Here is a 16,387-nt window from a genome sequence, read left to right on the forward strand (position 1 = left end):
ATTTTTGTGGCTGATTCTGGTATAGATATCAGGGAGTAAAACATTCTGATATCAATATATTGGGTGATAAACAATGTGGTGATCAAACTCTTGGGACAAGTACATGTAATTGAGGCAGGACATTTTACAGTTTAACAGCAATATAAGGGAATTTCTGAATATCGGATAACATATACACTGATGCTGTTATATCCGTGACAGGATGATATTGGCTGATAATATGAGATAGGCTCTAGCACAAATATTGCAACTCAGACCTTTTTCAAAAAGAAGCTGATCATTAATCAGAGTGTGCACAGCTGCATGTATTCATTTTCATTAGCCATAGACAGCTTTGTAGACATAATGTCATTTTCATAATACGGGCAAAAACTGGAATATTTTCTGCACGTGATCTTAGTCACCGGCCATTTACAGTTACAACTGTTCATGCTTTTAGTTCTAGAGAAGTGAGACCTCAGAAGTGAAACCTCAATAATATATGAAGGTGAACGGGAAACAACTCACCTCATCTCAGATTTTATAAGAGGAATGGAGCATGAGCTCAGTCTCCAAAATAAAACAGAATAGCAACCTAATTCAGCATCTTATTGAGTTGGCTCTTATGTCAAACATTTACTTTTGTTTTTATTTGCCAACAGCAGTGAGTACATTTTCCCATCAGAACCCAGTAGGATTCAAACAACTAGAGAAGTATCACAGAGAAAATAACAGAAAATATATCGTAACTTTTTCTGCACACCCACGCGAGACAGCTGCAGGTTGTTTGGAGACATTTTATGAAACCGTAAAAGTCTTCAATTGTTGAAATTGATGTACAGGAGCTGACCTGTTGTGTGCTTTGTTGTTTCAATAATTGTGATTGGCAAATGTTTAAATTTTAATATTTAGTTTTGCACTCTTCCCTTTGTAAATTGACATTCCACCTCTCTTTTTTACTGTCCCGATAATCTGTGTGTGTGTCATGCAGATGTCTTACCTTCTGTTTGTCACGGACAGTGAGAATAACATTGAGAGCGTAGGCAGTCAAGGAAGGCAAAACAGCTGTCCAGGCAGTGAGCAGAGCTGTGAGCCACACAACTGGATTGACGAAGGCCTTATCAGATGCACCTAATGAAAAACAAACACAAAGCGGTCAAACCTGTTTACAGGAATTATGACACATCAGCTGATCAACAGGGAAAAAATGAATAGGGATTCAAATGGACATTTCATCTTGAGTGTTAGGTTGTATATTTTTGTCCACAGTGTTGATATTATTTGTCTCCATGTGAATCAATTCCAGCAGCTCCTGCCGTAATAGATGTTGAAATAGCCACAGCCAGGAGCAACATCACTCATTTGACAGTGAGATGAGCAGAAGTGTACCGATAAAGACATAGTCCCTGGGTGATCTCTGAAACAGGCGGGTGCTGTGGGTGATCCTGGTACAAATGAAGAAAAGCACAAAAGAGACACACACGGCTGCTACATTGAACTTGGTCCAGTATTTGGTCACCAACACCACCTGAAAGACAAACAGAAAGAATCACAAGAGATATGCACTTCTGGATATACAATAAAGTTGAGTACAAATGTATTTTCTTCACAAAATAAGATGATTAAAATAATTACTTTTTATTTGTTTAATTGAGACTGGATCTTCTCTTTAACGTAAAATCAAGAAGAATTTGTCAGCACAATTCTGTATCAATGAATCTCTAAATAGGATTTCAACAATTAACAGTAAAATACAACTAACACAACACTTATAAGAGAATATTCGATTCAAACATTCCTGCACCAGATGAAAGAAAAGACAGTAGAATAGAACAAAATAAAATAGATAGGGGAAAATTGGATAAAATATAACAGAACTGTATGGATCAGGACCGCATAGAATTGCTTGGCCCATGGCTATCTTCGAACCATTCATTTTGATCTCAACTGTATGCCTGCACAAGTTTGTGACTGTATCTTGCACGGTTGTGACATTAATGTGCTGACAAAAATCTGTCCACAGACACACAGAGAAATACAGATATACAAACACTGGTAAAGACTGTAGTGGGTCAAATATGTTTTGATAATCCAAAATTCCTATTTATTTTTCTTTTATCTCTTAAAGTTTCTGTACTTCACTTGAAGTGTGATTCTGACCTCGATGATGGCAGTGAACGTGGCCGCCATGGCGACTGTGACTGCCATGGTCTGGTAGTCGAAGGCTGTGTTGTAAAACACTCCAAACGGGATAAAGAATAGAACAAGCGATGTGTAGACGGCATACAGGAGCGACAAGGCCAGCATGAGAGGACTGGAGAGCTCTTGTCTCTGTCCACACTTGTACAGCTCCGGCCACTTCAGGCTGCTTTCTGCGCTCACGTCCTACAACACCCAGAGGCAGGATGAATTATGACCCAATATATCGGAGTGCTGATGATCAAATATATAAACATAACTATTGAGTTAATAGGAACATTGTCTCTAAAACCGTCTGACCTGTTCGAAGAAGGCCACAAGCATAATTGGGGTCGCTGTGTAGAAGACAGTGTAGAGAGCGATAAACCACGGCTCATACAGAGACTGCAAGACAGATACGGATGTTGGAATAAATGTTTTCTTCCGTCAGTTCATGAAGACTCATTTCATTTAATTTCATCCATAAACATCTAACCTGAGCACTGAAGCCATTGAAGCAACCAAACCATATGTGCACGAGAGCAAAGCTGCAGGTCTTGAACAAGAAGTAGCGCAGGAAGAGGGAAATGCGCCTGTAGGACCAGCGCCCGTGGACCAGCAGCAGCCTCTGCAGGAATCTGAACTGGGACAATGCGAAGTCTGCGTTCTGCACTGCCTGACCTCCCTCCACTCCTGCTATCCCCACACCAACATGAGCCGCTGGTGTCGGGGAAAGAAAAGACATAGATTGAGATATTAGAAGGAAATGTGAAAACATGAGAACAGAAAGCAGAGTACTTTGATTAGTAGGTTTTCTCTATAATTTAGAGCTAAAAACACTTCTTTATATTCAACCTGACTCACTCTTGATCATGTTAACATCATTGGCACCATCCCCGATGGACAATGTGACTGAGGTGGTGTGCTTTCTGACCAGTGTGACGATGTCAGCCTTCTGCCCAGGTGTTACACGACAGCATAGCACCGACTGACACTGTTCTGCCAGTCTCATGAACGTGGACCCCCATTCTGGTCTCTGGTCGAACTCTGCCTGGAGAATGACACCATCAGACAACTCAGTTTAGGTTATATTTAAATAAAATGCCCCTTTGCACTCAGTGGAACTTTATTGGAGACTTTGCCTTTGCTTTCCATGTTTAGTTTATCTGTTTACAGCTTTGTAATTTCACAGATGTTCCTTTAAGGCATTTTAGCTCTGCCAATATCTTTCAAAGCTGTTATTATCAATATGTTTATAGTGACAATGGGTCAGATCTGTGTATCTGTGAAATAAGAAGGGGTTCGCTTGGAGTTACAGAAACACAAACATTTGTCACTGGACTCTGCAGTTTCCCTCAGATCAAGTGTTTTAACACATTAATCTGTTGTGTGGTTCGGTCTCACTGTTCTCATCAGTAGTGTTGTCAGATGCAGCGGCTCTTCAACATCTATAAACACACTGGACGCTATTTGCTATTGCTATTTACAGACAGACATGGCTCGCTACTTTCTGATGACCACGCTTGACATTTCCTCTCAGGAGTTGGTGGAGACCAAATACAGAACTACAAGGAGCGTGAATATTAGACTTACAATTATCTGTAGGCACAAACATGACGCCAAATGAATGCTAATGTGGCCCCTTATCCACTAGATTTTGTTGGTGCTGCTGTCACAAAGACATCTGGGTTTCGTTTTGTTTTCTTCACAGTAGTGTTTACCATAATAAACAGGACATGATATTTATTAATTTTCTTCAGTCATTTAGTCCATAATGGAGATGTTAGAGTAGACAGAAATAGCGGCAGCCAGCCCTCTTCTTCCTGTGAGATTTCATGCCCAGTGGCAGACAAACAGCATAGTGAAAGAAAGAAAGTATAAAAATTATCAATTAAAGCAAAAAAACAAAAAAAACAAAAAGAATTGCCGGTTTGAGGTATAACTGATTCAAATGTACAAAAATTATACTAAGTGACCAACATCAAATTACCGTCGAAACAGTAGTGGAGCCTCTCATTTATGAATTCCTCTATCCTATCCCATTCTCTGACTTTAACAACACAAAGTTTCATTTTACTGAGTCATGTGCAACTGTATGACAGCAGATATATTCGACCCATTAAAAACTATATGAGTAAACTACTGGTGTTTACCAGCTCAAGTCCAGATAGGACTACAGCAGTCTTTGCTCCAGCCCTCTCCTTGTCTACAACCCACAGGTCCGTCTGTCTGGCCTTGGAGAAACTGACCCCCGGGTCTGGGGATTGGAGTATCTGTCTGTAGGGGCAAACACACAAGGATCAATGAGATGGCATGAGTGTGTGCGTGTGTGTCTTTGAGTATTTTTATTATTGCTAACCTCAGCTCCTGCCATTCCAGTAATCTGGTATCAGGATCCAGTAGTTTGCAAGAGTATCCAATATTCACTGCAGTCTCTACATTGAGGAAGAGCAAAGGAGAACGAAAGAGAGGAGGAAAAGACAGAGACCACAGTGAGACTTTGTTTACTCTCAAAATGGCGCCATTCCCACCTCCTGCTACCGTATGTAACAATACCTTTTTTGTCCCCAGTCAGTACCCATACTTTAATCCCAGCCTGTTGAAGCAGAGCAATAGTCTCAGGAACGCCCTCCTGAAGCCGGTCCTCTATCGCTGTCACTCCCAGGAGCTACAAAACATGGAAGTTAACCTTTGTTTACAGCATTTCTATTAAATAATGGATTTAGAAGATAATAGCATGACTGTAACAAAGAGACAAAGAGATGATATGAGCATCGTTCAGCATTATAACATACAAAAATGTATTTCATTTGTCAATGAGTAAAGGGCAGAAATAAAAAAAACAGGCTTCATTATCTGTGTTGCTCATTCTATGTCATTTGTCAGCTATAGCATTTTAAAAAGATAACCTACAATCAACATGACATTGAGGAAAAGCACACCTGCAGGTCTCTTTCCATCTGATCATATAGCTTTTCCAGCACTGCTTCACGGTCACAGGTCTCCATGGCAGCAGACTGGGCCAGAGTTTTACTCCACTGCTCCCACGATGCCTCAGGAACCGATCGAACCGCAACACACAAAGTCCTCAGACAGGCCTGGGCAAACAACTGACGGAAGAGAAGTTCACACATTATTTGATAGGCTGCACATTATTTACTGAGTGATTGTTCAGGCGAAAGTGAAGAATTGACAAAGAAAACATGATTTAAACCCTCATGGCATGCCTCAACTATCTCAGCAGCATATCCATGGGTCAGATCCTTTCTGCAAAACTCTATTGATGAGACAATTGGTAATAAAAATCAAAGATATACAGAGGTGATCTTAGAGGTGGTGATGTCATTAATAATAAGATTTTTTTATATTAGCCTTGCGAACTGATGGTGGGGATGTCGTGGGCCAGAAGCTCATGAAAGTGCTCGCAAGAAATTTATGTGACACGAGAGATAAACATCGGTTGCTGCAGTTGGTTAAGTGTCATCTGATTTGCTGACAGGCTGACAGTAGTCAACAAGACAAAGATCAGCTGATACCAATGTTCATCCGATATATCACTGCATCCCTGAAAAATCACTAAGACTAAAATTATACATTTTCCACACAAGTGTGAATATAAACTGCTTCATTAAGAAACAGAAACTAACTAACAAAGTTTAATATTAATAGTAGAATAAATGGCAGCAGACATTAATTGTTCACCTCCAAGGCTTTTTCAACCCTTTCCTGATATGGACAGTCCTTCTGCAGCCTCTCCAGGATTACTATGTCGGCCCCTTTACAGTATAGCTTTAACCCACCCTCTGGCTCCCGCACTGAAAGAAAAAACAAACAACAAAACATGAGAGAACTTAGAATAAGTGCAGAAAAAGGAGGTGAGTGCAAAAGACTGCAAGAGATGGTAAGATCGAAATCATGTTGCTGATGTGTATTTAGAGGGCTACTCTCACCCAGTACAGACATGCGTCGTCTCTGGCTGGTGAAGTCCAGCAGGGCCAGCAGCTGATATTGGCGGGTAACACCCAGCTCAGAGACAACGATAAAATCTCTTGTCCTGGAAAGAAAGACCCAGCCCAGCTCCCTGGCTGCACCAACAAGGGCTTCCTCATCTGGGGACGCAGCCTGGTAAACTGGAGCCTCTGGAGAAATGCAGTCAACATGCAAGTGGAGGTAAACATGTCATCCTAAGGGAACGGTTCATTGTGTCATTCAGTAACTTTATATGTTGAGATATCAGATTCAGACTGGTGATTTCGGGGATGAAAACAACGACTAAAAAATGTATTATCCTTTCAAATTTTGGCAACATAAAAAAAGTGTCTGAAATGAAAAAATACAGGTTACATAATCTTTAATTGTAGTCGATTGATCGGACAAAAACACAGTGGAAACATGAACCACATAGTGAATTTTCATCAAAAACAAACCAGGGTTCTCTGAAGTATAACCTGAGGACTAACAGTGTTGTTTTTACAGAAACGCAACACAAAGACACTACCTTCCTTCCACTCTGCCATGACAGTGTGACATAAAGACAGCGCTGAGAAGAACTGTATGCTGAGTGGACACTTCTGTCCTCTGAGTGTCTCCACCAGGCGGGGAGCCGACATGAACAGTCCACCTCGTGAGAAGGGATTCCAGCTTAAGTCCATAGGCTGCACATGTGAAGGGAAAAAGATGGTACACCAAATGTTACTGTGCCGTGAAATTATACTGTGTCGCATCTGTGGCTAATAGAGTTGAATGTTGATGGAAGCAGAAATTAGGGCATTAAATCAGGCACATTGGACGTGAAAAGATGCGCCTTGTAGGGAGATACGACAATATCTTTGAATTAGGTTGGAAATATACAGGGAGGAGGTGAAGAAAGAAGACAATACAGTTCAAAGATTATGATTTTAGAGAAATTATATGGTACCTCTACGTCCTCTGCCCTGACTGATGCATCCCCTGTGAAAGTAGGGAAATTACTATAATAAGTGACTTTTAAAAGCATGTGAAATAGAGGAGAAACATGTGCCAGTGAAAGAAATGCTGACAGAGAGAATGAATTGTGGAAAGACAAGCAGAAAGAAATGCAGAAATAAAGACAGAAATAGTAAATGTTGGCTAAACCAGGAAGTGGCTCAGACATACGACATATGGTTGCTGTGATTCAGACAAGGTTTCAGTTACAGTTTGTCTTCAGTGGGCAGAGCTGTGTTAAATATTTAGTAGATGGACTGGTGGCTGTTGGATATGAGCATGTTAAGTGTCTCCTGTTGCCTCATCCAACGTTTATGTGAGGTTGCCTCCCCAGGGGGATCGTTGCTCCACTTTAATCCAGTGGGGCAACTTTGCTCTCTGGTAATTATAAAACCCTGTTATATAAATTAATATTTAAGGAAGCAAGTTACTGCACTGGATACAGTCTCGGAACTTCACACATTCTGATTGAGAGTCAAACAAGCACTCTTGAGTGAACACAGGTAAGATAATTGACAAATTGGCATCACTAATTTTCTATGTAGCAATCTTATATTTTTGTTTATATTTATAAACACCTCTTTCTACTGAATTATGTAAGGTCATCTGATTAATAATGGCCTCTTACAGGACAGTTAACCTACTGAAATGCTGACACAGGGGACAGTTAAAACTGCTAAAAGTCCTGTAAAGATGCATCTTGAGAGCATGCTGCATTCTTTATTTTTATGTACATCCTGTTGAAAATGGACAGGAATTGATAACATTTTATTGATAACAATGCCCTTTAGAGATTCTACTTATCGGTCAGATAATTTATCAATTTCCTCTTGATTCTCGATCGAAAAGCACAACTGTTTTATTATGCCTGAGTCTGAATACAATGTAGAAACAGAGTAGAAATAAAACATACCTCAAACCATCCCTTCCTCTCTGTCATGACGCCTTCTTGTTACGAGTTTTCACGGGCGTAGACGCATGAGTTTGACATTAGAAAAACACGCTGGCATCAGGAAAAAGTATTGACAAGTTCCAAGGCATACGATTCCAATCAATCAGACAGTTTGGAACCAGTTTCCTACTGGAACCAGGTCTCAATAATCATCCCCACAGTGATGGGGAGTGATGAAAATGAATGCTGAGGTAATTTTGATTGTATTTGTTGGCCTTGGCAGAGGCTGAGGTTGTTTAAAAGTCTTTGAGTGGTTGGAATGTTAATTTCTATCTACCAGCGCAAACTGAGGTCAGATGCTGGCATTGGATTGCTTTCTTCTAAAAAAATCACAAATCAAAATAGCACAGAGAAATGTAACTTTTTGATATTGAAGATTAGTTCACCAGATTAGATCAGATTAGAGATGGTTTACCATAGATTTCTCCAGCTATGCAGCATTGTCTGTAGAGCAGACGGTTCTGGGTAAGCGTTCCAGTTTTGTCACTCAGCAGGTATCCCACTTGGCCAAGCTCCTCGCTCAGTGAAGTATTCCTGGCCTGAGCCGGTTTGTCTGCCTGCGGCCAATACATCTCCAGATCCCAGCCAATAAACTTGCTGTGGACTGTGTGGATCACCTCGAACCTGTGGACGCACACACATACATTATGACAGCAGGTGCAAAAACACAGGTGTATTCCCACCTTCTGGCCTTTACTTAGGTAGGTGCAGTGTTGTTGACTGAACTGACGTGATGTAGAGAGCTATGGGCATGGCCGGGCTCAGCAGGATGATGTAGCTCCAGAAGATGAGGAACCCCGTGTAAATGGGGTTGCCGCCAACCACCAGAGGAGTCAGAACCCCTGTGTGGCTCATGACCCAACTGGAAAACACGCCGCTGCCGATGGCAAGGAGCAGAGCAGCCAGCAGCACGGACAGGATGATCTAGAGATCCAGAACATACACACACACAATTTACAATAACTACACAGGATGCGTTCGGATTGTCATCCCCCCGCCCTTCACTCACTCACCCCCATAACCACTTTGTTGAAAACTTTTTCCGTCCGAGTCGTTTTCACTCTTATCTTCCCACAGTTCCTCAGGATCTTAGTGTCCGTGCCTGGTGCAGAACAGACAACTATTAAATGCTGTAGCTGTGGCGGCCTGGCCGAGCAAAGTTGGGAGTCCATTCTGCAGCCAGAGGGCGAAAGTTCAAGCCCTCATGTCAGTGAGTATCTGCTGATGTGCCCTTGAGCAAGATGCTGAATCCCTACCAGTTCCAGGGGTGTCTGACCTCACTGTCAAGAGGTCAGTTGGAAGAGAGAATTTCCCTTGCAGGGATCAATAAAGTATCACAATATGTTTTCCAGTGATGTTTTCTTATTCTTACTTAGACTGCTGAGGGACATTTAGCTGCATGTGTAAGAAAACATGAAAAAAAAACTGAGAGCGTTTTCAAGGACAGAAACCGATTCCAACCAAGTTTGACTACAACAACAATATGTCAACCTTGATAATTCACAGTGGACCGTGTCAAGTGTGTGTCAGGAGGGTTGGAGTTATAAAGCAGGCTGAACTGGGGGTCACTCCAATAGACAGTCTCTGATGAACGGTATAAAACCCCTCTCTGGAAGAATTTGATCTATTGATCTACTTTACCAGAACTGAAAGGGTCATAGCAGTGAGATCCATGACACCTCTGCCTGGTCCAGTAATATCCGATCAATGATCACTTAGAAGAAAGGAGGAGCCCATAATCTGCCAGACGTTAACAGACCCACATTTAAGACACAGCTGCAAGAGTTAAGTACTGTCCATAATGAGCAGTATAATGTATTCCACATAATAAAATGTGTCATTGAAACGTGTGAAGTCCATAGTCGAAGGTTAAATGAGGATTGGTAGACACAAAACATTTTTGTAATACTTTTATATACACATGAAAAATTGAGTAAATGAATTGAGTATTTGAATGGAAGAAAAATATTGGCAACTTTGTGATAACTGATTATTTGTTTCAGTCATTTCAGCTTCCAAAATTAAATTATTTTCTGCTTTTATTGTCATTCATGACAGCAAATATGGGGTTTTGGACTGTTTGAAGACATGACTTTGGGATTTGGGAAATTTCGCTTATCATTTTTTGATATATTTCTTGCAACTGTGAAATTTATCAAAAGAATCACAATCACAATTTTTCATCTGTATCGCACAGCCTTAATCGAGAAAGTAGTGGGCAAATTACTCAATAATGAAAATAATCATTAGTCGCAGCCTCTGTTATCGTCCATCTTTTTGGACATTGAGTCACATATGAGGGATTCTCTTCATCCTGTTTCCTCAGTGTCATTTATAAACTGAACAGACTAGTTTGACTGTGGCTAGCATCCATTTTATAAAGAAAAACAACCTGTATCATCCTACCCCTCACTAACATCTCCTAGGCATAGCCATTTCCACAGAAATCAATGTTGATATCCCCTTGTCTAAACTGAATAAATTCTTCTACATGTACCAGTGTAGATGGCCAAGCCGTAGGCAAACTGTGTGTTGCGTAGGACTGTTCCCCTCAGGAGGATGTGCTGGTTGTCCAGCAGGAGACATTCTCCTCTCCAGTGCAGCTGGCCTCTGAAGGTGTACAGGCGATTGTTCGGCTCCTCACAGAGCACCACACCTGTAAAATGTAAGGTTATATTTGCTCTTACGACAAGCATTCAGTTCTCTTAAAAGTTTGCTCTACTTTTTAGTAAAAATGAGCATGGCTGAATTTGCATTTCAAAAACATTTATTTACCATCAAAGGCAGCAAGCGCTTCCTCTGAGGGGTGAGAGGTCAGCTCGTTGTGAGTAGCACTGAGCGCCTGCCGGTACTTGAGGTTAGTCTCTCTGTGTAAAGACGAGAACACACTTACACATTAAATCAACATTAAAACAGTTGATTCATTCATCAGACATAATTAGAAGTCAAGGCAGTGTGCAGCTGGTTATGCAATATTCATTTCTTCGGTTCAGAATCAGAGTGGGATTTCCACATTTTTAGCAGTCTGGAGAAATACATTTGAGCTTTTTGTCTCTAAAATAACTTCATTAAAAGGTCTTTACTCTGTAATAAACCACAAGGTGCTGTTACCCCTACCCCTCATTAAACAAACTGATTCTGTTCTTTCTCTGATCCCAGCATTACAACATCTGAACCCAAATGTATAGTACCCCTTTTACCCTTTGATGAGCCACTACTAAACCTCAGATGTGCAGGACGGGACCCTCTGGCTGTTGCAGATTGTATAAATGTTTTAAGACCTTTAAAGGGGACCGCATTTTTTTGCCATCATGGCTAAAGAACAACATGCAAAGCTTGGACCTCAAATCAATTTTACATGTAAATCACATCCTAACACTTCTTAACTTCCTATTCCTGCAGTTGTTTTTAATATCATGTATCTTACATGATACTTATTTTAATATAATGCTTAAGTGATGCCCCACTACTACTACATGACTAGTATATTTATCAAGTAAATACAAAACAAACATTTATATGAGTTATCAACAGAATGAGACTGTGTTTCTTACCCATCGATATCCGCTGTCTCTACATAACACAGACTGTGAGGCTCTGAACTGCATAGGAGGAGAAGGTCAGCCTGAGAAGAAAGAGAGAGAAAATAGAAAAATAAAAGAGAGATGTCTCAGTGGAAAGTTACCTGAAATACAAATAGAGCTTTGGAGCATTTATTCAAATATCTCGAGCTACTACTGTTGTGTGCTGCAATGCTGGAATGTTTCACTTTATGAAAGTACTCATCTATAGAAAAGGTCAACAAAAAATGATTGCAATGTTATTCTACATTCAGGACAAGATTAATCACACAGGTCTTTACACAATCTATATTGCTGTTAATTTCAGTACTTGTGTAAATTCAAAACCTCACAGGGATGACTTGGTCTTTGTGGATTCGCAGTACATCTCCCACAAACAGATCCTTCCACTGAGCTGTACTGAAACTGAAACAGAACAAACTGAGAGTGATCACACAGACAGAATAATCCACAGCTTTAATCTGCTGAAATTTCACATATGCAATGCTACCATGCATACAAGCACAATGACTTTGCACTTTGTTTTTTTATGTAGTAATGTTTTACTCGGCTTTATATTGAAGAGGCAGAGATCAGTTATCCAAATGTAAGTAAAATATACTATCAGATTGAAAATATAGAACGTGAACTTCCCAATATGTTTGTCTTTTATTACACAAACGATCACTACACAACAACTACATTTAAGTAATCACTGTTTTCAGATGCTGTGAAGTAGGGATGCTTAATATTTTTGCAGGTCAATTATTTTGGACAATTACTGATACCAAATGCACATTATACCTATTTAATTAGAGAGAATATTAAACCTCCTATAATAGAATCAAAATGTTACTATGCTCACTCTTAAAGTGGCAGATATCATACTGGCAGATTATCATGCATCTCTACTGTGAAGTGATTTGTTTTCATCATAAACAAGAACAGGGCAGACCTATATTTTCAAGTATGACACATTCTAAGTGTACGAGCCATTAGAGTTCATTAGAAAGAATAAGGATAAAAATATTTACATTATTTACAGTTTTATACATATGGTTTGTTTATAGCAAGGGAATATGTACATGTTTGGGTAATTTCAATATTTATGGACAGTTAAAATCATCCTTTATAGTTTATTTGGGGTATTTTTTATGGTGGACGGGATATAGTTGATTTTGTTTTGTGCAGACTGCACCTTTAATGTGTCACTCTGTTACGAGTGTTTGGTAGGTAACATGAATTTGTGGTCAGTCAGGACAAGCAGAGAGTGGAGCCATATAATTTTTTGACCTCTTGCTCTTGATCCCATACTCTCACTTTCATTTATTTCTCTCATTACATGTGTAGGATGCGATTTGCATTTCATTTTGTGACAATTTATTTTTGTATTTTTCCTGCATTTTTGAAGTAAACATTTCAAGTTTACCTAGTGGTCTCTGTGGATTCGTTGGATGTGGACACGAGGGAGTTTGTCAAGAGCGTCAGACTTAGGCTTCACCACCTACACTAAAAAAATTACTTTGAAGTACTTTTTAACAATGAGTAAACTTTCAAATTAATCTTCATATATGTGATCATACGAACAGTCTACAGTATAGCAAAACATTTCTGGGTGGGTCTTAAACTTTAATGATATGCACTTTCATTATTCTTTATTGCATTTTTAAGAACAGTGACCATTCTCTGGAGGGTACTGCACAAATGATAATGAAACTGGAATGATGAGTTAGTCCGCAGGGGATAACAGTCTCAGAAACAGACGGAACCCAAGGTATCTCTGAAGGCAAGAGAAGATGAGCTTGGTCATACTTCTTGTCCTCTGACACGTGTGGAAAATGCTCTGTTTTCGCCCTTCTTTAATGCACAAAAGGGACCATCAAGGGATTCACTCATTCGCACTTCATTAGAGCTTCATTAGAGGGCTGTTTCAAACTGGAACTGGAGCTGAGTCCTGAGAGAATAACCCACTCTCTTTGTCCTCACCTCTGGGAGACGAGCACGTCACAGGGTCGGGAGTTAATCTGAGCGTCACTGCGTCTCCGTGCCTGGAACAGAGATGGAGAAAGAGAAGCCGAAAAAGAGAACAAGGGAAGAGAAAGAGATAGATTTGAGAAGCGTGACAAGGATGGAGAAAAAGAGTGATGGACGGGGAGCGTATGAGAGGGAGTGCGGGTGGCCGTGAAAGGTTGAACAGGAGAAAGGAGAAAGGATAAACGCCATTACGGGGCTCGACAGTGACACCAGCTGGGAGATTTACACCCTCCACTAAATGATTAGTCAATAGAGAGGGGTCAAGCAAGCGTTTCACCCAGAGCTGTTAACGACCGTAACTCAGTGATGCACTTAACCAGAGAGTTCTCCATGCAAAACATCACGCTTGCATTTAAAAGGAAAAGCTTTAATGATGGGAGAGAAAATTAATGCTACTGGGTTGACTGGTTCTGTCAGTGAGGAGAGGACAATGAGTCAATGAGGACAATGAAGGAGAGAAAAGAGCGTGCACATGCTTAAGTGTCAGGTGCATAAATGCATGCGTGAGACGGGTCGTATATTTGTGATGAAGCTCATGAGCGGAAGTATATCTGGAGGTGGGGGGTCTATGGAGTGACTGGTGGTCTCACCATGTCGTTGGCAAGGTCTTTTAGCCCTCGCACAGAAAGGACGGTGATCAGTGGTATGATGGTGATGTACCAGGGTATGGATGAGATGGCAGGGACACACTGAAAATCACATGCAAGCATGGATACACAAGAAAATGTCACACATGCTATTTAAAGCATATACATGCATACACAAAGTGCTTCAAAAAGTCACAATAGTTTGTTGTTGGTTTGTCACCAAGATTACAGAAAAAATACTGAACATATTTCCACATGACTTGGATGGAGGATGGGCCTAAGCCAAGAACAGACCCCTTCGGAGTGGATCTGTATAAAGGGATGGATCAAGACATTTTTTCCCACTTTATTTAACATTGCGAACTAGGGCATTCTTTTTTTCATTATTTTAATTAATTTATCAGGGAATAATGCATGGATGTGGAGGAAAAAAATCTGGCATATTTACATGGCTAGTATTTATGAGTGAGAACAACAGGAGTCTATTGGGCCTGAGCAGAGGCATGCGACCATTCTAGTTTTTGTTTTTAGCACTTTTCATGTTCAAAGGCAACCCAAAGTGCTTTGAAGATTACACAGGTATAAGGACGCGAAATAAATAATTTAAACAATAAAAGACAATCAAACAAATGCATATAAAATGTAAAAAAAAAAAACACATTTGAGAAGCATGGAGGGTAAAGGCAGCTTGACCATGATCAGTTTTGACACTGGGACCAGCAAGTAATTCTGAACCAGGTGACCTGTGAGGTCTGTGGTGGACAAGCAATAGCATTTTGAAGTTGAAACTGTGAGAAACTAGTTGCCAAAGTAGTGATCTGAGAACTGGAATTATAGCAAGATTCTGGATCATGTCAGTGCTGTCTTTAAGATAGCAATGTGGCAAGTATACCCTTTTTAGACATTCTTCTAAAGCGGTAACTGAGTTTACATAAGGTATATTCTAAAAAAAAAAAAAAAAAAAGGGTAACGCATCTCAAATTTCCAAGCGATGGAGGCAAAAATACTTACAGTAAATTTCAGCACATATCGATTTATAAAATGTTATGTAAAAGGTGTCACCGATTAGGCCAGTTGGGCTTAGTGTTAGTGCTGGTTAATGCTTTTATAGCTGTGTCTTAACAGACTAGATGTCATTGATCACAACACACAAATCTGTAAGGTACATTTAATCTAGAAGAACTGGATATGTAGATCACAGTATCAGGAACATATCAGCATCATTCCCATGACTTCAGACTGTCAGCACATTACAAAAAAACAAAAACAAATGTTGTCCCAAAATCCAGACAGTTACGCCTCTTTGGATATCGTAAACATTACACAATAGCGACTACTGGCGAACCTGTTAAAGAAGTCAAAACCAAACCAAAACCAATGATTTTTTTTGAGTCAGAGCATGATAAGACAGAGTAAGAGAGAATGGTAGAGCCTTCATCTGACCTGCATCACCATCATGAGGAGGAAGTAGAGATTGGCCACTCGCTGGAACTGCTCAAACAGCGTCAGGGGCAGGAAGGTCAGGGGGGAGTATTTGTAGCTGCGCAACAAATTGTCCTGGCGACCGTCAAGAAGTGCAACAGTGAGAGAGAAAGGGACAAGAGAGATATACATATACATACTGTATAGGTTGTTGGGTTTGGTGTGAAGGGAAGGAAGCATGTGTGGCTGACTCACTGCATATCTCCCCCAGCGGAAGCACAGAAAGGATTTCTTCTGTTTGGGTTTGTGGTAGTGGCAGCTGTTGGCTCTAACCTCCCATGTGAGGCCTGTCAGACACATGTAAAGCTGAGTCTTAGCTCTCAGAGACCATTTACACACAATGATTTAATGTATCGTTTACATTAGCAGGCAGCAGATGGATGTGTGTGTGTGTGTGTGTGTATGCTGTCGTGAATGTGTATCAATATCCCAGCGTGTGGATGGGACTGCTGTTAACCATATCTCAAAGGGATTCTTGCATCAGCCATACAAAGCCTGTAGAATGCAAAACTGACTCTCATAACATCTGTTAAAGAAACACGATCAACTAAAAGAGAACATTTCCATCGAGATCACATGAAGGCTGCTATGCAAATATGACACTAATAGTTCATGTTATATGAATGTTATCGTATGTTTAATTTAATTTC

General features: G+C 40.3%; 1 protein-coding gene across 5 annotated transcripts in view; it reads right to left on the minus strand.

Moving 5' to 3' along the window:
* atp8b3 (ATPase phospholipid transporting 8B3) overlaps positions 1-16,387 on the minus strand; it is a 38,380-nt gene that overhangs the window by 1,428 nt on the left and 20,565 nt on the right. For 4 of the 5 annotated variants that reach the window (XM_030433781.1, XM_030433785.1, XM_030433783.1 and 1 more), the window contains 25 exons: positions 15,933-16,024; positions 15,699-15,812; positions 14,259-14,357; positions 13,621-13,682; positions 11,988-12,060; positions 11,629-11,699; positions 10,850-10,941; positions 10,572-10,730; positions 9,088-9,176; positions 8,805-8,998; positions 8,490-8,698; positions 7,076-7,107; positions 6,656-6,812; positions 6,108-6,296; positions 5,860-5,972; positions 5,100-5,267; positions 4,714-4,825; positions 4,517-4,592; positions 4,311-4,434; positions 3,022-3,208; positions 2,654-2,877; positions 2,479-2,562; positions 2,140-2,364; positions 1,369-1,507; positions 980-1,110 (listed from right to left, as the gene is read on the minus strand). In XM_030433781.1, coding sequence (XP_030289641.1) covers positions 980-1,110; positions 1,369-1,507; positions 2,140-2,364; positions 2,479-2,562; positions 2,654-2,877; positions 3,022-3,208; positions 4,311-4,434; positions 4,517-4,592; positions 4,714-4,825; positions 5,100-5,267; positions 5,860-5,972; positions 6,108-6,296; positions 6,656-6,812; positions 7,076-7,107; positions 8,490-8,698; positions 8,805-8,998; positions 9,088-9,176; positions 10,572-10,730; positions 10,850-10,941; positions 11,629-11,699; positions 11,988-12,060; positions 13,621-13,682; positions 14,259-14,357; positions 15,699-15,812; positions 15,933-16,024 — 3,215 coding nt within the window. The remainder of the gene's footprint in view (positions 1-979; positions 1,111-1,368; positions 1,508-2,139; positions 2,365-2,478; positions 2,563-2,653; positions 2,878-3,021; positions 3,209-4,310; positions 4,435-4,516; positions 4,593-4,713; positions 4,826-5,099; positions 5,268-5,859; positions 5,973-6,107; positions 6,297-6,655; positions 6,813-7,075; positions 7,108-8,489; positions 8,699-8,804; positions 8,999-9,087; positions 9,177-10,571; positions 10,731-10,849; positions 10,942-11,628; positions 11,700-11,987; positions 12,061-13,620; positions 13,683-14,258; positions 14,358-15,698; positions 15,813-15,932; positions 16,025-16,387) is intronic. The other variant, XM_030433786.1, reaches the window with a different exon arrangement.

This window comes from Sparus aurata, chromosome 11, assembly GCF_900880675.1.
Source record: "Sparus aurata chromosome 11, fSpaAur1.1, whole genome shotgun sequence".
Classification (NCBI taxonomy): domain Eukaryota; kingdom Metazoa; phylum Chordata; class Actinopteri; order Spariformes; family Sparidae; genus Sparus; species Sparus aurata.